Source organism: Quercus suber, unplaced genomic scaffold, assembly GCF_002906115.3.
Source record: "Quercus suber isolate HL8 unplaced genomic scaffold, Cork oak 2.0 scaffold_410, whole genome shotgun sequence".
Taxonomy (NCBI): Eukaryota; Viridiplantae; Streptophyta; class Magnoliopsida; order Fagales; family Fagaceae; genus Quercus; species Quercus suber.
Window position 1 is genome coordinate 43,412 of NW_027069861.1, and position 22,450 is coordinate 65,861.

Here is a 22,450-nt window from a genome sequence, read left to right on the forward strand (position 1 = left end):
CTTCTTCTTTTATTCTACATTTTGTCCCCTACTTCTTTTTAACTTTTTCTATTGCCCGTCCTTTTTCTTTTACCCTCCAGCTTTGGTATTTTGACTTTTGTGCTCCAATTTTTAATTTTGTGAACCACTCCACGTGACTAGCATTGTAATTTAAAAGGAGAGTTAAGAGCAAGCCTTTGTGTCTTCTTCTGCCCCTCCACGTGTTACTTACTTTTTTTAAAAAATAAATATTATTGTTATTACATTCGAAAAAAGTTGTTATGGTTATAAATTTATTATAATAATAACTATTAATATTGGATATGAGATTGGAATATTAGGTGAATTAGGGACTTATAATTTTAAGATTCATGACAATTAAAATATGTGTTTGACCTAGAATACACACACACACACATATATATATATATATATATGACCTAGAATACACACACACACATATATATATATATATATATATATATATATCTTCAAAATATAAACTGGTATTTATAAGTATAGAAATATTTTATTTCAATAAACAAACTAAAATGGTGTTCAAAACAGTATTTTTAATGTTGGTTTTTACTACACACTTTATATCACACAACCTTGCACATGCATAAACATGTATCTGTACAAATGTATCCCTATATATTAAGAGAATTCAAAAAGTTAGTTATTGTCTTTTTTACTTACAAAAATACTCTTAATTTAATTAACTCATCCTTATTCCAAAAAAATAAGAAATATGGTTAAAACCTTAAATCGACAAAAATTAATAACAAAAAAAGTGAAAAAAATAAAAACTCTCCACAATCCCCACCTTCTCCTAAAAAAACCATTCCACCTTCTATAAAAATTTAAAAATAGAAAATAAAAAACCACCGTGTGGTTTTTTATAATATTAAAAAAAAAAAAACTGGCCCATATCACATCAAAAAATTAATAATACTAATAATAATAATAATAACTAAACAAATTTCATTGCTATTTTGGTGTTATTTTTTAGAGTTGGCCTTATACTACTTTGGCCATATTAGTGGTTCTAAACATGCAATTTTTGTGGAAAAAGAAGTGTAAATCTCAAATTAAAATAATGAGAAATTATAACAATAATCCGAAAAAAAAAAGCCTCATGAGGCTAGCGTATATTATATGTGTGAATTATGTTTTGACAGTAGAGTTTGGCCCCTAAGTAAATATAATGGTTCTGCCCTGCTTTTCTTGCTTATTTGTTTAGCAAAGCTAGCGTCAGAGGCTTAAAAGAAATGAATTTATTGTTCAACTAGCATGAAATATAATCTGGAGTCATTGGTGCTGCTGTGTTTGCCTCTTTGAGATGGTATTTTGTGTTGATGAACCTATTACGGATATATCTCAGATAGGAACACAACTCAGATTTCGAACTTGAGGTAGCAACTAGCAAACAAGGGAGCAAAAGGCTGTTGGCGATATTTGTAACACACAACAATATGTGCAAAAAATTCAAACATGAAAGTTCATCACAATAACTCAGGTCAACAATATAGGCCACCGAGATTAATAAATCTCTCTCTTTTGAAAATAAAAAGTAAAAAATCAGATACACGTGCAGGCGGAGACACAGGCTGAGGGTAAGGCGGAGACACAGGCAGAGGGTAAGGCTGAGGCATCAGCATCTCAAATGTCAATGCTTTAAACCAAAATGTAAATAAAATTACAAACCAACGCAGCTAGTATACAAACAAGAACTTTGGCATCCCCGCTTTGCCTCACTGTCCCAATTATTTATGGCAAATTGGCAATACTTATTTCTCAGAACTTGTTTAACGGCCAACAGCGATTTGTCAATATCTTATCTCCTGGATCCCATCAGCATTTTCAAATAGTAATGTTCCACTGCATTACTAGTACTAGCATGTAACTCATGCAATGTATAGAATTTGTCAAATGTTATTAATATTAGTTTTCTATATATATATATATATAAATAAAAAATAAAAAAAGAAAGAAAGAAAAAGAACGATGAAATACGTCAAATTGAAGTAGTTTAGTCTGCATAGAGATAGAACTATACATTGAATTTTGAAGGACAGTGCCACCTCCCCCCTTTTATAATATGTATATACACACACAGTTATATGTATTAATTTTAGTAATTTTGTTCTATAAATTAAACTTTGCTCCCCTTAACAATCATTGAATCTTTTAAAAGAAATGTTACAGCTACAAACTTACGGATTTTTTCAATTTAACACCAAAATGCTAATAATTTCATTAGTTAGCATCATTTCCAAACTAGTTAGGATACTAACATCTCAAGTCTCTTAGACTCAAGTTCATTGTAGCAAATTGAGTCTTAAAGACTCGAGTTCCATGTGCTGACAGGATCCACGAGGAGTTCGGGTATTAGAGACTTGAGTTCCTGCTCTGCACCCAAAAAAAAAAGAAAAAACGAATTACAAGAAACAAAACCTTTGCCTGAGGAAGAAGAAAACCTTTGCACAAATCCAATTCATGTAATACAAAAAAAAAAAAAAAAAAAAAAAAAAAAAAGGTATTAGAGGAAAACGAAACCTTCACTTGGAGCCTTTGCTAGTTGCTACCGCCGACTAGAGCCTTCACCGCCTAGGTTCAATTCAAGCCAACTTCCCTCACCTAGAGTCTTCGCCACTGCCGCCGTTTGGGTTCAATCCAAGCCAAAGGGTTTGGGTTAGGAAGATCAAAATCGAAGGTTTTGGGTTAGGGAGATCTGAGTTCGTGGGAATTTGGGTTAGGGAGGTCTGAGAAAGGCATAGTTTCTTTTTTTGATCATTTGCTTCGGGTTTTTTTTTTTTTTTTTTTTTTAATATCTAACTGGTTTGTTGCTTCGTTGTTTTTGTTTGACCTCTCTGGTTTGTTGCCTTCTTTGTTGATCTACCCCTTTCGTTGTTGATCTCTCATCCTTCTTCATTATTTCTTTATGGAACTCAAGTTCTACATGGAAAAATTTTCCACCTCAACATTGCCAGTACATAAAACTCAAGTCCCTGAGACTCGAGTTGCTATAGTGAAATCATGTCTAAGAGACTCGAGATGTTTTGTATTCTAAATAGTTTTGAAACAATGCTAACTAATAAAACTGTTAGCATTTTGGTTTTAATTGCAAAACAATTCTCAAACCTATCTATAACATTTTTACAAACTATTGAGATACATATTCTTATTGGTTTGCATTTGGGCCCACCACTTACATCACTTTTTACTTATCAATCATCACTGACCATATCAGTATATCAACAATTTGTGATTCTAGCATTTTCCTTATTTTATAGGCCATAAAAAAATTACATATTTGAAATTCAAAGCAAAATATACAAGCCCAACAAAATTAGCTCAACAACAAAAATACCAATAACAAAACTAAAAAATAAATAAATAAGCACAATTAACCAATTTTACTTAAAAAAAGAAAAAAAACAAATTCACCCTTTAAAAAATTTTAAACAAAATAATTTTGTATTTACCTGGCAGCAAATGCACACATTAAAGACTCAAAAAAAAAAAAAAAAAAAAAAGGACACGTAGCTAGCAACATAGTCGCCTTCCTAACTTCAAGTTTTGGCTTTGTTCCTAAGTCTACGTTTTCTTGTTGTAAATGACTTGAATCGTATTTTGGGTTTTCGAGGACTATTTCTTATTCCATTAGTAATAGTAACGTGTATGGTGTAGAAATTTAGTGTTTTAGAGACCTTCGACACTTAAAAGATGTAAGAAAGGGAGAAATATTAGGTGTTTGTGTTAATGGGAAGATGGATAAACTTTGTAGATAAGCACAAGAAAGGTAAAAAAAAAAAAAAACCCTTTAGAGATCAACAGGCACGAGAGAGAGAGAGAGAGAGAGAGAGAGAGAGATTTTGGAGGTTTCTAGGGATTGTAGATCAAAGCTATGGATAATCTCATCAGATTTTGAACCCAATACTCACTTAAGTAAACAAAAAACAAATTAGATGAATACATGACACAAAATTGAAAATCCAATTTAGGTATTCCTATGGTGCTTTCATTGTACTCTTTATTTGAACACTATTGATATCATAACAAATGGATTCAGATTTTAGCATTGCAGATAAAATTGAGGTTGTCAGAGGGATTGTAGTTGTTAAGGGAGGAAAATGTTAGAAAGAGAGTGATGAGGGGAGAGGATGAGGTAGGCACTGTTGTTCTCTACCTAACCATGTGAGGGGGGTGTGAGAGACCATGCTTCTTTTGAAAAGGAAGGGGTGTTTTCAAAAAGAGATTTTGGTGCTTTCAAGGGAACTTCTCTTTTGGGTAGTGGTGTGGAGTCGCCACTTATTTTTTACACCCAAAAAAAAAAAAAAAGATACAAAATACATATTCAGAATACTTTGAATGTCATTGATTGAATAAAGAAGGGTACAATTTTGGTAAATTAAACCTTACAAGACTTTGGGTCCTAGTTACAATCTATGCAAAAGAATACAGAGCTTTGGTCCCAGCTACAATCTACCAAAATTCAAAAAACAAGACATTAATCTACCTATCTAAAAATCCTAAGCTTGGGGGCTAGGTTACGGAATGGGAAGGTGTTAGGCACCCATTCCACCCAGACAGAGTCTGGTCTTCTAGACTCTAATGACCATGCGTGATGTTAGATGATATGTAGAATTCACATGACAAACACTTGACAAGAATTAATCTAAATAAATTTGCCTCATGAATATGTCTTCTTTTAAAAGAAAAATCATATCTGTTTTAAAAATTTAAAAAAAAAAAAACTTTTTTTATTAACAAAAATTAGATCCATTTTTATAAAGGATAAAAAGAAAGATTTTGTTAAAAAAAAAAAAAAAAGAGGTTTAATTTGTTAAAATCAAATCTATCTTTTGTAAAAGAAAAAAAATGGGATTTTGTTAAAAGAATTAGATTTATTTTGAAAAGTAAAAAAAAAAAAAAATGTTTTGTATAAAAAATCAGATTTGTTTTGTGTAAACAAATAAAAAACTTCTAAAAGAGGATTCACATTCATGAGATAAATTCATTATGCATACATCACATATTGAGAAAAGACTTCAACCTAATTTTTAATACCTTTTTGTAAATTTCCAAATCTGCAATTTTGTAACAAAAATCAGATTTGTATTTAATGAAAATACAGATCAGTTTTGTGAGTTTAAAAAAATCAAATTTGTATTTAAGAAAAATACAGATCAGTTTTGAATTTTGAAAAAAAAAAATCAGATCTATATTTAATGAAAATACAGATCTGTTTTGAATTTGAAAAAAAAAATCATATCTATATTTAATGAAAATATAGATCAATTTTATGTTAAAAAAATTAGATCTGAAAAATGCAAATCAGTTTTTGAATTAAAAAAAAAAAAAATTAGATTTGAAAAATACATATCAGTTTTTGAAAAAAGTAATCTTGGATAGTTATGAGCAGATTTTGAAACTTAAGAAAAAAGGATTGCAATAAGCAATCATCTAAGAACATGTCAAAGAAAATTCTAGCAAAGCATGATAATTATATACTAAGAACAAAACGTAATAAATCATGTCAAACACAATCATGCATCAAACAATAAAAATTAATGGAGAAAGAAAATAAAGAAGAAAAATTATTGAATACCTCTTGCATAAGCGTCCTCTTCTAATGAAAGAATATTTTGGAATCCAAAGAAGTTTGTTCACCTCTTTGAAGCCTAAAATACTTTTCTTACAAAAAAGAAGTTCCTAGAGGTTGGAATGCTATGAAAAATTAGCTGAATGACCAGATACAAATTGAGACGCGTCTTTATCTCTAAAAAAAAGGAAAAGGTAAGGTTTATCTCAATCTAGGAGTCCTCGGACCGAGCCACTATTTTGTGCCAATCGGCCCTTAGGAAGTGTTGATTGGCACTTTTCAAGTGTTGATTGGCACTTTTCATGTGCTGATCAGCACTCCAAGAGTGCCGAATGACCCTCTTGGGTGCTGAGCTCATGTTTGAATTTTGGTCCAATTTGGACTTCTTTTTTAAGGATTTTTGAGCCAAGAATTGCACTTAGATGCATTTTTACTCTGTATTTTAAAAATTAATCCCCTTTTCTAGATATTTAGGTCTTTAAAGTGATAATTATCTTGTAGATAAATATTCTAAAAAAGCTTGATTATCCACAACTTCTTTGTTATCTGTTTATCCACTTTATTCCCATGCAAGCAAGTCTATTTTTGACACTAACTAATAACCAATCACAAAATTATTTAAATTAATTTTAATTGATTAACCAATCAGAATTCATTTAAATTAATCATGTGTGGTCGGTTCCACCCAAACAAAATGCAGACCGTGCAAACTTGATTATGTGATATCTTTCAAGCTGACAGTCTAATTTAGAAATCGGACATACCATCGCGACCATTAGAACCTCAAGATCATTTTTATGACATGCAATGAATGACTTAATGTATGTAATGCAACTCTAAATTTTGAGTATATGAATGGTCACTCTATTCATCTTCCAAGATTAAATTATAGATGCAAAATCAAGTGTCTACAGGGGGAATTTGTTAGACTATGAAGGTCGTCCCATATAGTGAGGTGAGGGTTTCGATTTATAGAAAACTGGTGAGGAAAAAAATCCTAGAAACAATTAAAAAGAAAAAATCCTTTATGAACCCTACAAAAAACCCATAAAAATACCCAACAACATCAGGCCTCACAGTTTCAAAAAATTCCTTCTCCTCACCAATCACATTATCCTTTATAATTCTCATTCGTCCATCACAATCTTTCTTTTTCGAGTAATGCTAAGACCATAACTTTTGTCACAACTTGCTCACGTGACAAGTCATGAGTGGTGGATTGTAAACCCACCACTTTTACTCCACCACTCATGACTTGCCACATGAGCAAATTGCGAAAACTGTGATGGGAAAAGTTGTAGTCTTAACATTTTCCATCTTTTCCCACCAACAACCGAGAGAGAGAGAGAGAGAGAGAGAGAGAGAGAGAGAGAGAGAGAGAGAGCTAGAAAATCCTTGACAAGTATGATATTTATTCTATAATTAGAACTACTACTTCCTTTTTATGAACAAGTACTAAAATGAACATCTTGTTTGGGGTCAAATTATTTTGAGACTTATCAACAAACTTCTCTTAATTAGCATTTCGTTTAACAACAATAACAACAAACAAAGCCTAAATCCTACAACTTTTTCTCACTTCAAGTATTGTTTGCCATTTTTGCTCTCATTAAGACTTTCTTTTTAGTCTCCTATTCCATTTTGTTAGGGTCATATAAGTTGGCTAGGGGTGTCCAGAGACAACCACCACTCGGAAACCCGACTAAACCGTCCAAAGCCAACATGATTCCAGTCGAATCGAAGCTCCTTTCAATTGATGGTAGGTATCCACCTTAAAGAACCGACGCCGATGAGTCGAGTGGTGGGTTTTCTTCTCGAAAACCCAAGCCACCCAACCTAACAAGACCAATGCTATATAAAAAAATCCAATCAAATCTAGCAAGATCAAGCTCTGTTTTAGGGAGATTCAACCAAATCCTAGAAAATTTTGGAGAATTTTTGCAAAATCCAGCAGATCTTTGCAGATTTTGGCGACCTTCACCACCAATCGAACCCAAAACCGACTTGACCAATTGATGTCAGCGGTCAATTTTGGGTCCCTTTGTCTTCCACCAACCCGTAGACAAGCCTAACATTGGCATATCCAAGTAAAAACACATTTTTGATGTATTTGAGTCTTAGTCTAGATTATTCAATAAAGTTCAAGTGGTATAGATTAAGGACAATCAAAGCAAGCTCAATAACTGCTCAAATTAGTGTTGCAATTGCTATCTTGACAGAAGTCTCGATAGCAACCTATCTATCAAGGCTACTTATGTGATCACCCCATGGGGTTTTGCCTATGAGGGTTTCCCCATCATGACCATATCGTTTTGTTAATTTATTTTTTGCTATACTTAGTTGATGCGATATCGTTGTTCCTTAATTGATTATTGCATGTAATTGAATTAATCAATCAATTTGGGTTATTGGTTAATTCACCAGGGTCAATTCTTTAACCCAACACATTTGATATGCAACTTGAATTGCATCCGCCATAGTATAAAGCCTTGTTGCAGCCAAACTCAAAGAAATTAAATATTAAGATTAAGACTTGGCAATGCATAGAAATCTTCACATCTTCATCCCATGGGAATCCCAATCTCATAGCCAAGCTATAGAACTTGTTGGTGTACTCCTCAATAGAAGATCTCCTTGCACCACCTGTGGAAATTGCAAGCGAGCTCGTAGCTTGTAATTAGGTAGCATAAAGTAATGAGTCATAATACTTCGCACGTCCTCCCAATATTTAATGACTACTTGGTGAGTTTTTGTTTATACTTTTCCCACAATATTATAGCTATCCCTCTTGAGTTTAGGGAAAAAAAGAAGAAGAAGAAGAAGATCGCTCTTTGCTTAAGCTATACCATCTAAAAAAGCTTTTTATTCAATGCAACCAATCAAAGAGCACCTCTGGATTGCCCTCACCATAAAAGTCTTTTAACTTCCATTTTAACACCTCTATCCGCATTAGTAAATAACAGACCAATGATGGACGATAAGGTTGATTCTTTTCCATAAAACCAGCACCTTGATGCGTGAACACAATTGTGGATTGTGTTTGTTGTGGGAGCATTTAACCAGTGCTTAGTCCGTAGGAATTTATAGAAGAAAAATGTATTGAATCTGAGGGAAGCATAGAGGCTACACTAGGGCCTGATTTAGAGGATTTGGAGACTTGATCAATGGTGGATTCTAACTGTCAATTTGCCAAGATGGCCTACTGAGCCCATCCAAAGTTCCTTTCATGGCGGAGAATTTGTCAAGCTTTACTTCTATTGAATTGACCTTCCCATATAACTGGTTCAGAGTCTTTTAAATAATGAAGGTTGAGTGTTATAAAAAATAAGAGTATCATATGAGAAATCACCATTGATTGGGAAATAACTATTGATTCACTTCCTAAACTATCATCATACAAGTCATTTGATTAATCGTCTGACCCCGCTCTTGTGATCATCTCTCCACACTGTTTTTGTACCTTTTTAATTCCCATTCTACCAGAATACGGCAATACTAAGAAAAGGGCCCAGAGGTAGAAGACTTAAATACAGGGTAAATGTACCCAGAGACACGTAGGACTACTAAATGAAGAATCTAAAAACTCAAGAAAAGTAGAAAAGAGCCTTTGGAATTTGGATCGACAGTAGTCATATGTTCTCGTTTCTCACCAGAAATATTCCTTGGTTTTTCCGAGTCATCTGACGGTATTCATTACTACTCACATCTCTTTCTTGGTGACTTCTAACCTAACCTGTCTCCCTTAGCAATATAGTGACTGAAGGACAGTTTATCCAATGATCTCCCCAACAAATAATCTCTCTTTAGCTTGCTTCTGGCCTTCCCTAAACCTACACTTGCTCTTAGCTGAAACGCAGAGAAAGGGTATAGCTTTCCCAGACCTAATATCTACCAATTCAATGTATACAATTACATACAGCCACAGACTCACACAGCCACTTATAATGGTCTTCAATAATAATACAAAGAAACATAAGCCAATAATGCCCATATTTAATCATATACAGAAGACATTGTAAAATAGACATTCATATAACGAGTATATCAGTCAGTACATTTTCTAAGGATGACTAAACATACAGCTGCATCTGATAACTGTACAGGAGGAATATCATTTTATTATGGGAGCAGTGGCCAAACTTAGGACATCAGAAGCTAAAAAGAAAAGAAACAAGCACCAGAAATAGCATATTACTGTAAAGGTGTTCTTTATTTACCACGTCTACAAGAATTTCTCTATGCTAGTAGTCAAGGTGGATTTGGGAACGGCACCTATAACCGTGTCTTTTTTCTCACCGTTCTTGAAGATTATGACAGTTGGGATGCTTCTAATCCCATAACGGGTTGCAATTGAAGCGCTCTCATCAGTATTAACTTTGTAGCATTTGATCTTTCCAGCATATTGCTTTGCCAGTTCATCAATAACAGGGTGGATCATACGGCATGGCCCGCACCATGGGGCCCAAAATTCAACCAGAACAGGGGATTCAGATTCAAGAACAAGTGACTGCCAATTTGCATCTGTAATAGCAGGAACTGCAATTTTCCAAAGAATACACTGTTTAAATTTATTAAAAGTTTCCTCAAACTGACAAAAGAGACACTGACCAAAAATAGATCCTAACTACAAGAACTAAACAAAAATATAAAAGAATAACATACACAGTTTAAAACAGCCAACACCAACAGAGAAGCAAAATTTTCACTATTTCCAAAAATAGGGTTCCAAAGTTATTCACACATCAACCATATCAAAATCCAAATACTATTTTTCTAAATAACCTTATTGATACACCCTGTCCCATATGTAAAAGCAACCCGAGAAGATAGAAAATGTAGATTGAATTCCTTGTACAACATATTGTAGCATATACTCAGCCATTGCATCCATAAAGTAAGAAATATTTTTAATTAAGTTTTACTTGATGCAGGCAACCAATCTAGTAAGGCTGCCTACCAATCACCTTGCAGTCCTCTCACAAACCCCACAGAAGTGGGAGCTTTGTGCACTAAGTATAACCTTTTCAATAATTTTTTTTTTAATTAAAAGAAAGGGCAAACCCTAGTACTGGGAAGTATACAATGATCTAAACATTCAGGCAAAGAGAAACAATCGCCACCCCCAACCCCCCTCCCCCAAAAAAAAAAAAAAAAACCCCACCTTCTTTGATAAGTAACAATCGACACCAACAATTGCCCACAACCAATCAAATAAATACCTCAAATGCAGGAATTTCAATTGCAGCAATGAGGATTCCATCTCATCGAACATCCTAGAATTACACTCCTTCCAATTAAACCACAATAAACACACACACACCAAAAAATAAAATTCCACACTTCAATACAGCGTCTACTAATTAATTGAATTTGTTTTTTTTTTTTTATACGTAATAAGAGTAATATTATTGATCAAAGATAAAGAAAGAAGAAAACAAGGTGTTCACGATGATTCACGATGAACATAGATAAAATAATAATAAAAGACAGAAAAAAGAAATCAAGAGACTATTCTAAAAGAAGAAAGGAACTCTATAAGAGAAGAACAATCCGTGAAACCCTAACAGTGAGACCAATCAAAAAGTCCACGCTGGCACAAATTTTTTAACTCAACCAACAATTTCTCAATATCCTCAAAGGAGCGACGATTCCGTTCCGTCCAAACAATCCACATCAAACAGCCTAGAACCAAATTCCTAATTAAGGGTGTCCAAGCAACCTGGACACCTGATCAAACTGACAAACCCACCCAAACTTACTAGTTTGCTGCCCAATCCGACAACTTTGGCCATTGGCGGCAGGTCCCAGCCTTCAAAACCCAAGTCTAGTGGGTCGAGTGGCAGGTTTTCTCCTCTAAAACCAGAGCCACCCAACCCGACCAACCACCAATTCAGATTAGCCCTCCTCCGTTCAGATCCGGCGACAATGAGCCCTCCTCCACTTAGATTCAGTTTTATTTTTCTCAGATCTACTTAGATCAGGCGAAATTTTTCTCAAATCCTCTTCGATTGTGTGACTTTGCCTTAGATCCGGCGATGTTTAAGCTCAGATTTAGCAAAATTTCACTCTCCTTCACTCAGATCCAGCAATGTTTCGTTCTCCTCCGTTCAGACTCAACAAAGATTTGCTCTCCTACACCCGCGGCCGCCCTTCATCAATTTCAACCAAACTGACTGATCGTTTTCTAGAATCCTTCCAACTCAACCCTTGGTGATCAGCAGTCAGTTGTGGGTCTGATCTTCTTCCACCCAACCTGAGTGGGTCAAGTCCGGGTTGAGTCCAAACCTGACCCAGATCAACCCATGAACAGAACTATTCCAAATATATGAATTATGGTTCCCAAGCCAGTGTCTACATTCTCCAACAAAATAATAAACCCACCCTAGAGCCTGGCATGACCCATTGAATACCAAAAACCTGAAGCATATGCACCCATAAAGAATGTGCTACAGGACAATGAAGAAGGAGATGGTCCACAGATTTCCCATTGCAACGGCACATACAACACCAATTCGCAAAAGAGAGACCCCTAATCATTAATTGGATTTTTTTTAATTTAAAAAATTTGAAGAAAAAAATTAAAAATTTGGACAATTAACCACAACATTTAAAGAAATTTGATGGAGATATCTTAATTGAATAAACTTGAAAGTTAGAGAACTGAAATGAATTCAGGAAAGGATCACATTTTAGCCTAAAAATAATAATAATAATAATAAGTTCTTTCCGTTAAACATAATTTTCTGAACAAGAAGTAAAAGAGCTATTTTTCCAACATGTCATGACATAAAACCTTATACAAGCCAACGCCAAACTTAGGGAAGTTGAAGTAACTGACATCTCAAGTCCAAGTCCTAACTCCTAACACACCACCACTCTAGTGCACCACCATACAAATCACAACCTAAAAGAAACACTTCAAATATCTGATAAAATAAATACACTCAACCAACCACAAGGTAAACTAAATGGCACTCTCCACCTCTTGTGGGTTCAAAATCCACCTAGTTAGTTAGTGGTGCATGTGTAACTTTCCAACAATAATTTTTTTTTTTTTTAAGGTCCGAGTTCGAGTTCGAGGTCGGGTCCGAGAATCAAACGCTCCAAGAAACAATTAAAAAAAAAAAATCTAAAAAAACGATAAGACTGCCAACCAACCACCTCTCCAAAAGTAGGCACCACCTTTTATTAATTTTTGTACTGTACTTAAAAAGTGAGATCCTTTTCCTTACTTTCCAGAAAAATACAGCTCTATAATCAATCTCTAACAGTAATTCCACAAACAAAATATATTATAATAATACAATAAGGGAAAGGAGAGACAATTAAAAGTCTTTATTACTATTTGAAAAAAAAAAAAAAAAACGATAATATCGATCTTGAGTCCTGAGTCCTGACCTTCAACAGCGGTGTCCTGAACCTCGCACACGACGGGTCCGGCGCTGGTGGCACGTCGCGAGGTGACGGTGAGGGGGCCAAGAGAGCGAGCGGTGAAAGTGGGTCCGACTTTGAGGCCTTTGAAGAGAGGAAATGATATACGTGCGGAGAAGGAAGAAAGGGAAGAAGAGACAGCTGGTGCGATGTGAGAGCGAGTAGGGAGAGAGAGAGCAGAAGCAGCGCGTGGGACGCTGAGGGTGTCGAGTACAGTGGCCATCGAGGCAGGGGATTGGAGCTGTAAGATTAAGAGAGAGTGAGACAGAAGAATTGGGGGCAAGTGTAGGGTTTGGGATCTGAGAGGTTGAGACTTGAGAGAGAGAGAGAGGGAGGTGTGTGTTTTGTGTCTAGTTTAGCGATTGGATGGAGAGGAAGTGGCCTGGATGAGGGTGGGGAAAAGGGCTTTTCGTCCGGTGATTTATGCTGCAGTTTGGCATTTGACGAATACAGTAATGCCGGGTGGACTTATTGAAAGTGATAATGATGGTTTAGAAAATGACAAACCTAGTTTACACTAAGTTATTTACGATTCTAATTTTTTTTTATCACTGTCATTTTTTTTTTTTTATTCAATGGTTGAAATTGAAAATTATTTTTTCAATTCTCAATTTTAAAAGTGGTTGTTTTTTTATCTTTATTTATACTAGTATATAATTATGTGTATATGCACAAGAACACACTAGTGTAAATATACATTATATATTTAAAATAATCACAATATTATATATATATATATATATATACATATAATTTAGAATCTAATTGGATTTAGATTCTTTGATTTTGTAAAATTAGACTCTAATTTAGAATTTTGGATTTTCTTAGTTTTGGCTATATATATATATATATATATATATTGAGTATGTATAAACACAATTACAGTTGTCAAAACATAAATTGATTTTTTATTTTTCTGTATCGTATATCATAAGACACAAACACTTAATAAAATTTATAAATATACATATATAAAGGGTATATTCATCATAAATTTTGAATATATTCAACAAATAACTAATTTATTTATCACTTATGTAATATTTATTTAACATTCTAGCTAAATAAATCAAACTAGCACGGGTTTAAAACATACATATTCAAATTGATTAAACTCAAAAGTTATAATATATACAAATAACCCAAAAATATAATGTTTTTTCATTATATTGTCTAATCAACTATATCTAAGTCAATGTTATCATCATATTTATCATTTACAAACTTATTTCTTCACTGGAATTTTCTTCTTCATCATCAAACATTTATTATCTCTTCTTATTCTTTTATTTTAATAATTTTAAAAAAAAAAAATTCTTCCTGACATTCTAGTTTCTTAAACTTATAACAATAATGACAAAAAAAATATTAATTAAATTGTCAGTTAATACCTAATTCATAATGTAGAAAAGAAATTGAAAATATGAAATTGAAGTGTATATGTGTAGTCCTAAATTTTGTAGGATAGGAGAGAGAGAGAGAGAGAGAGAGAGAGAGAGAGAGAGAGAGAGAAACCTTATGGATAAATTAGGCTAAATTAAGTAAGCTAATAATTTTTTATTAAAAAGAAGTCTAATAACTTGTTAGATTCAAATGAAAATACAAATTCTAACCAAAACCTTTGTCCTTAGATTTTACAATCCCCGTAGATGAACTTACAGCAGAAACTTTTACTGCTTCAGAACTTCTGAACTCTTCAATATATGAACGCCACAATTTTTGCACGGATCCTAGTACGTGACTAACCAAAGATGCACAGCTCCGAGTACGTGACTAACTCACTAACTTGAAGATGTTGTTAGTTACAAAGTTCTTCACTTCATCAACAATGAAGATCAAGAAGCACTTGGTTACAAAACCCTAAGGTGCAAAGACGCAATAGCTTCTTTTAGAGAGAATAAGGCACCCAGTCACTTTTTGTATGTGTTCACCTTGTATTCTCATATGTGACGGGCTTTAAAATAAGTCTTATATATGTCTAGGGTTATGAGAAAAGAAACACTGCACATACATGTCAACATGGGCCAAAAATCAGATTTAGAAATTTTGATTTCGTAGATCTCGATAGATATTTTTGTCGAGTTTCTATTGAGACCTCGATAGATACATCTGTCGAGCTATTTGTCAAGTTTTAATGAACAACACTTCTTCACTTGCTTCTTAGACAGATTTGCATGGCTTCAATACTAAACTTGAACTCTTATTCCTTGAAGTATTAAACACATCCTAGATCTACTTAATTACAAATAAAGTGCGTTTTATCAAAAGATTAGTCAATTTTAAATGACATATGTCTCTAACAAGTTCCATATATGTCCTAATAGAGATCTATTTAATCAATTGTTTCTTCTCAAAAAAAAAAATCACAGGAGATCATACTAGGATCATTAAAATTATTCTCATGGGCTTGTAAATCGATAATGCTAAAATTGTCCACACTCATTGAACACTGTGTTTACTTTTCATACAATTTTTCCTACAAAATAAGATATAAAAATATGATTATCATAATAAATATCCATTTTTAAATAAATAAAAAATACAAAAGAATACTCTACCAAAGAGATTAGTCCGACTTGGATTTTAGCACCAAAAAAATGGAAGTCAAATTTGATTAGAAAAGCTTTTAACTTAATCTTTTATAGTTTGAATTCAAGTTATACTTGTAACTCTAAGCATGTTCTATAACTTGTTATTGAATTCCTATTTGAAAATCCAACCGTTGAATTACATGTTCTATACATTTTTAACATGCATGTCAATTTTTATGCCAATCGGATGTAATTTATCAATTAATCCAAAAACTCATCTTTTATATATTATTTTAAACTACAAAAAATTGATTTTAAAAAATTGATTGATAACATGACTATTGATTTTTTTTATTATATTTAAATTTTGTAAGAACGAAAAATATACAAAGATAATATAATCCAGTAGCGGATTTATCAATATTCATATCTAATTAAAAAATATTGGGTGTGTTACACTAAATGTAACTTGAACCTACCTTATCTTTATATATATATATATATATAATTAATCAAACTTGAAAATAAAAAAGCCAAAAAAAAAAAAAAAAAAANGAAAGCAAGCACCAGCAATGTCGAGGAAGGACTCATTTGCGGAGCTGCTTCTAAATCTTCCAAGGATAGCCTCTCTCCCTCGGTTTTGGTTTAGCTTGCCAGAAGATTCTCATAATCATTCTAGATAGTGGTCCTCAACTAATCTTGTTTTAAGAAGCGTGAAATGTTATTTCCTCTGTAATCTAAGTTGTGTTTGCTGAAACTTGTAAAGCTTAGGTAAAAAATTAACTTTAGACAGAATCCTGACGTGCTCATATGGTGAGGGTGATGTCTGTTCATTTTCTGTATTACCTCGTGTATATATGTTGGTGAATTCTGTTGTATCTGTATTTTTATAGTGCATCTGATACATAGCCATGTAATATTTGGTTAGCCAAACCCATTTTTTTGGCCTACAATGAACTTGCTGGCAACTTAACAAATCTTTCGAAAGCTGTAGTGCTGAACATTGTATCTTTGCTAAATAATTACTGACCCAATTTTTATATGCTCCCCATTGTGTTCTCTCTCTTTCTCTCTCTCACTTCTGGGACAGCCACCGCTACTTCCTTGAAGCCTAGCTTGCTGCCGTAGAAGCTACTGATGCCAATAACAGATCAAAGGGGTATTCCAATGGCGACAAAGCCAGGGATGTTGGCTAGGGCGTTGAGTGCCAACGAGAATGTTCTTGTATTCCAATGGGGATAGTTGAAGATCTACACTGCTAATCTTTTAGCACTTTTTCTCATTGATATCGTTGTAACCAAGGTTTTGAAACCCGGGCTGTTCATTGAACCGTAAAAGAGAGAGGTTCAAGGTTTTTAAGGTCGAATTGAGGTTGAACCGTGATGACATCGTAATTAATTTAATAATTATTTTAAATATATATATATATATATTAATTTAATAAAAATTGAAAAATGAACTAAAATAGTCAAATTAAAATAAAAATCCAAATTTCAAATATATTTTTCATATCATAATTTTTACAAAATAAAAAAAAAAATCAAATCTTAAGCAAATATAGATATAGTATTTATTTATTTATATGTTATTTAGTAAAACCTTGATAATAATAATAATAATATTATAATATAAGAACTTGTGGGCTTGTGGCAAATTAGAAATACACGTATATTATGTCACGTCATATCACGTTGGGCTCAAGATTGCTCAAAGATGAAAGAGAAATTATGACTGAAACATTTGGCTCATTTTTTATTCAAAAATTCAAAGTCTTCAACATTTCCAATGTAAGTGCCAATTAGTTGAAGGCTTAGGAAACTTCAAAAAGAAATTCAAAACAAAGAAAGAAAAACCACATATAACAAAAGTTACATAGCAGTGTTCAACAAAAATAGAGACTCGAAGAGGAGACAAGTTATTGCAGAGTAGTGGAGACGGACGGACAGAAGAAGAAGAAGAAAAGGAAGAAAGAAGAAGAAGCTACTGCTTCGTGGCGCCGCCCCTGCTTCGTTGTCTTTTTGTTCATCTTCTCCTTCTTCTCTATTTTTTTTTTTCTTTAGAAATTATTTGGTTCCAGATCTAAAAAAAAAATAGAACTGTGTAAATCATAAAAACCGGCTATAGTTCAGAGAACCGTACAGTTACGGTCTAGCCGTGGTTCAAACGGTTTCGTGTTTTTTTCGCATTGGGAGGTTCTTTGAGTTAAAATAATCACAATAGATAGAGGTTCACGGTTAATCAGATCAGACTGTACGGTTCGGTCCGGATTTGAAAACCTTGGTTGTAACGACTCTCAAATTTGTTCGTATTGCAGTTTGTAGTTTGTGCAGGTTGTGTAAATTTAACTCTGTTAGGTTGTGCAGGTTGTGTAAATTTCACTCTGTTGGGCTGTGTTTTTGGGATAATCTCTACAGTTACGATTCTTCAGTTTGGATCTTTGTTTGGGGCTCTCCACTTATTAATTTAAGTAACAGATACATTTGATGATATGTATCAAGTTTTGCTTTTGGAAGTTTGGGGATGATGTTGCCACTGGGGGTATAGGTTTTGATTGAGTTGATGAAGAAATAGCTCTAGAGTGAGAACAAGGTGACGAAAATAAGGTACTCATATTTGTGGAAAATTTGAGAAAGTATATGACCATTGGTAAAAAAATAAAGAAGAATATTTAAATTATATAAAAAATATATATAGTTTTTGTTTGGGAGTATATCACAAAAATAAGGTAGGTAGCTATAATCGAAAAAGGACTTACTAGCAAAAATTTAACTAGAACTTTGTTGAACTAATCGTGATGCTCTAATAAATGAATTGCTATAATATTTACTTCATAATATATGCTAATGGAACAATTACAAACAAAGAGTATTCATCTCCAATGCACTAGCGGTACCAACCTGTGCAATTATATATATATAAAACCTATGTTTTGAATGGTTGATTTAAACTTTTTAGAAACTTTCTACAAAAAGAATAAACAAACAAACAAACAAACAACCGAACAAAAAACTACTATGGTTCATCTGAGCCTTCATCTGGGCCTTCTTCTCCCATGGACTCGTTATCATGTAACATGTTCATCAACATAGATATCTGATCTTGTAGCACTGCATTTTCTCTCTCGACCTCTGCACGCTTGCTTCGTTCTTGCAGAAGTTGAAGTTGCAGATGTTCCAGGCATTGGGCGTCCTCTTCCAATTGCTGATTTAGGCCATCAATTTCCCTGTCCTGCATGTATAACCAAAATATGGTTCACGTTTGTATTGCAACCCCATCACTGTGTGTATTTGTTGGTGCGTGTGCATGTGTTGTTGAGGAGAGAGGTTTGAAATAGAACCTTTCTGTTCATTTCCTGCACAGCAATCCTCCGCATGCTCTCAACAACATCCACATTGACTAGCTTTCTTTTCTTTCCAATCAACCAGCCTTTGGGATAGTTTGTGGAGTCAAAGTCAGGTGGAGGGAGTAAGGATTCAGCTGATGGTCGTCGGCCATTTATATTCATTATTGGTTCTAATGGTTCAAACAAGGCCTTTCGACGCTCAGAGAGCATAGAACTTTCAGTAGAGTCCTGCGTCTTCTCTTCAATCAGAGGTTCTTCCAGTTTGTTGGGTGTTTCATCAGCAGTATCTTCTGTTACCTTGTCTATATTCATCAAGCTAGCTGTTGGAAACAAGTTACTATTCTAGTTCCATTATTATTTTTAATTAAAATAACATTAAAATTTAATTTATAATTAATTACAAATAGCAATAGTGGAATTATATAAAAAGTAAAATAAAAGTTAGAATAATTGGATAGTTTATAAATCGATATTATTAAAATAATATTTATATTAAAAAATGAATAGGCAAAATAGAAATAATACAAAGATATACAAACTTTCAAAGAGTGATTGTTGTACCAAAACATAAAAGGGGATTTCAATTCAATTTCTTGATTCATTCATTCTTTTTTAAGAATCCACAAAAAATGAAATTAAAAATTAAAAAAATTGAAAACCCACACTTCAACCATACCGTTTCTCTATAAATAGAGTTTCACATAAGGTCTCTTTATCAATGATTAGATAATTTTTTGTTTGGGTAAATTGCATATTTGATCCCTATTCTTTGTACTATATTTTAATTTGATCCTTAATCTTTTAATTTTTTCAATTTAGTCTCTGTGATTATGTCTTAAATAGAAACTGCTAACGTAACAAATGGCCAAAATAAAAAATTAGTTTTCATTGATGTGGCAATATTTTTTTTTTCCTATTGTTTGCCATGCCAACAATTTAAGTCCAAAAGATAACGGCATAGATTAAATTTACATGGCACTGAAAAGTTAAAACCAAATTAAAATATAATGTAAATGGACAAAATACGTAATTTAACCCTTTTTTTTTACATTAAAAAAATAACCAAACCATAAATCCTCCACATTGCTACATTCCTTCATGCAAACATAGGCCCTGCAATGTCATACACTATTTTTAACAAAAGTTTCCATCATGAATGATGTTTTATTTGGTATATACATACATATATATATATATATATAAATCAATACTGCAGGAGCATGCATAGCCCTTTGATTGAAGCGTAGGAAGTTGATGGCAACATTGAATTGAGACATTTGGGTGTGTAGATCATTAAATGAATGTGAGAGCCGCAACTTCAACCTACTTGTTTTATTGGGCCAAACCCATGAGAATGAGTGAGATTGTATTGATGCCTCTCTCAAAATGCCAATTTGATTGAATATATCTTTCCTCTTAAATCAAGTGTTTTACATAAACTCACAACATATTTTATTAATAATGAGAATTATGTTATACCATGGGCCTTAAAACTCAAGAACAATGAAATCTTTGCTTGCTAACAAGGTCGGAGAAGTTAAAGTGGACTAAGGTGAGCACGAAAACCACTCGAATGATGTTGTTTGTTTCTTCTCTCTATGGATGATTGCCAAATAGGCTTTGTCCCAAGACATTGCAATATCCTTTTTTAACCAAAAAGAAAATCTTTCAATTCTGAGTCTTTGGCACTAATCCTAGTATAACCTGACACAATCATTGACAAAAAATATTACACAAAAAAGCATATTTAATAAAATTCAATATTTTATTGTTTTAAAATAATTTCATTAATTTTATTTATAAATAAATATTTTATAGGGTAAACTACGTATTTAGTCTATATTCTATACACTGTATTTCAATTTAGTCCATAACATTTCAATTGTATCAATTTGGTTTCTAACATTTTAGTACCATGTCAATTTAGTCGCTACGGCTATTTTTTGGGTGTAAATTGATTATGCGTCTAATGCCTAAAATAAAAAATTATCTTTCATTGATGTGATAATACACTAAAATTTTATTTTGACTATCTGTCATGTTATTAATTTTCATTCAATGTATAACAATAGAGACTAAATTAACACGATATTAAGAAGTTAGGGACCAATTAAATTAATATGGTGTAAAAGATAAGAATTCACTGTATTTCAATTTAGTCCATAACATTTCAATTGTATCAATTTGGTTTCTAACATTTTAGTACCATGTCAATTTAGTCGCTACGGCTATTTTTTGGGTGTAAATTGATTATGCGTCTAATGCCTAAAATAAAAAATTATCTTTCATTGATGTGATAATACACTAAAATTTTATTTTGACTATCTGTCATGTTATTAATTTTCATTCAATGTATAACAATAGAGACTAAATTAACACGATATTAAGAAGTTAGGGACCAATTAAATTAATATGGTGTAAAAGATAAGAATAAAAAATATGTAGTTTACTCTATTTTATAATTTAAAAAAAAAAAAAACTGACCAAATTTGAATATAGAGATTACTTTCACAGCACTAATTTTATATATTTCATTAATTCCCAAAATATATGTTATTCACACCTTTTATTTATTTATTTTGAGACAATTATTCGCACCTCTTAAATTAGAAGCAGTACATGCAATTTAGGGTCCACTAATTATATTGATAAATTACCATATTTGGACCAACGATACCTCAGAGGCAAAGTTTTAACTAAATATTTTAGGGCTTTACCCGATTGGGAGCCCTTCCAGAAATTCTCGAAGGCCTGGGCTTTACCCAGGCCTAAGAGGGGGTTTGGAAATAGTTTTCAACCAGCAATAGACGCGCCTCGGTTAGAACCTCACTAGCTGCGTCATTGCCCCAAGCGCAAAGATGCTTGAGCTTTTCAACTTTGCTTTGGTTTTGAAGTCCCACTTAGCCTCCGTATTTGTCTATACTTTCGGTGTGGGATATTATGTCAGTTTTCATTTTTGATGGGAGAATCGTTTCATTGGTTTTCATATCATATCATATGTTTATAATAGTGTGATTTGCTTATGTAAATTCTCTTCTTCTTCTTCTTCTAAATTGCTTATGTAAATTGAACTAAACGTTGACCTACAATATTGCTGGCCAAATTTGAATTGTATTTCCTAGGAAAGATTTAACACTTCCGTAACCTATTTAATTGATTCTTTTCTGACATGCCATGCCTCAACCCAAATCTAGTGGAGTCGAGATCTTGGTTTTATAAGTTAAAATCTCAGAAAATATACTAAAAATATCAAACTAATACAATATTAAAATATCAATTACAACAACAACTAAAATCCTTAATCAAGAAGATGATATCGATCTCTTGGATTTTATAAACTTTTATTAACAATTGAAAATTTTGCCAATAACTTTCAGGTCCAATCACAAATCCACCCCATTAATCAGGTGGTAGCCTAGAATGTGGTTAAAGTCAAAGTTTTCAATTATGTTCTAATTACAATTCTAATTCATTTATATTGAAATAAAAACCAAATTGTAAGGACTGGGATTTGACCTTCAACCCACTAAAAATGAATAATGGTCCAACAAGCCCAAC

General features: G+C 32.9%; 2 protein-coding genes and 1 non-coding gene across 3 annotated transcripts; all 3 read right to left on the minus strand.

Moving 5' to 3' along the window:
* Positions 1 to 9,600: 9,600 nt before the first annotated feature.
* On the minus strand, positions 9,601 to 13,427 carry LOC111991536 (uncharacterized). Its single transcript, XM_024023315.2, has 2 exons — positions 12,986 to 13,427; positions 9,601 to 10,123 (listed from the first exon to the last, which is right to left on the minus strand). Exons 1-2 carry the CDS (start codon positions 13,239 to 13,241, stop codon positions 9,810 to 9,812), a joined length of 570 nt encoding a protein of 189 aa, XP_023879083.1. The 5' UTR covers positions 13,242 to 13,427; the 3' UTR covers positions 9,601 to 9,809.
* Positions 13,428 to 18,352: 4,925 nt separating this feature from the next.
* LOC111993224 (protein HEADING DATE REPRESSOR 1) lies at positions 18,353 to 19,237 on the minus strand. Its single transcript, XM_065761402.1, has 2 exons — positions 18,887 to 19,237; positions 18,353 to 18,777 (listed from the first exon to the last, which is right to left on the minus strand). Exons 1-2 carry the CDS (start codon positions 19,202 to 19,204, stop codon positions 18,562 to 18,564), a joined length of 534 nt encoding a protein of 177 aa, XP_065617474.1. The 5' UTR covers positions 19,205 to 19,237; the 3' UTR covers positions 18,353 to 18,561.
* A 2,364-nt stretch (positions 19,238 to 21,601) lies between these two features.
* Positions 21,602 to 21,752, minus strand: LOC111991539 (U4 spliceosomal RNA). Its single transcript, XR_010624156.1, has one exon. It is a non-coding gene; the product is annotated as a U4 spliceosomal RNA (small nuclear RNA).
* Positions 21,753 to 22,450: the final 698 nt, after the last annotated feature.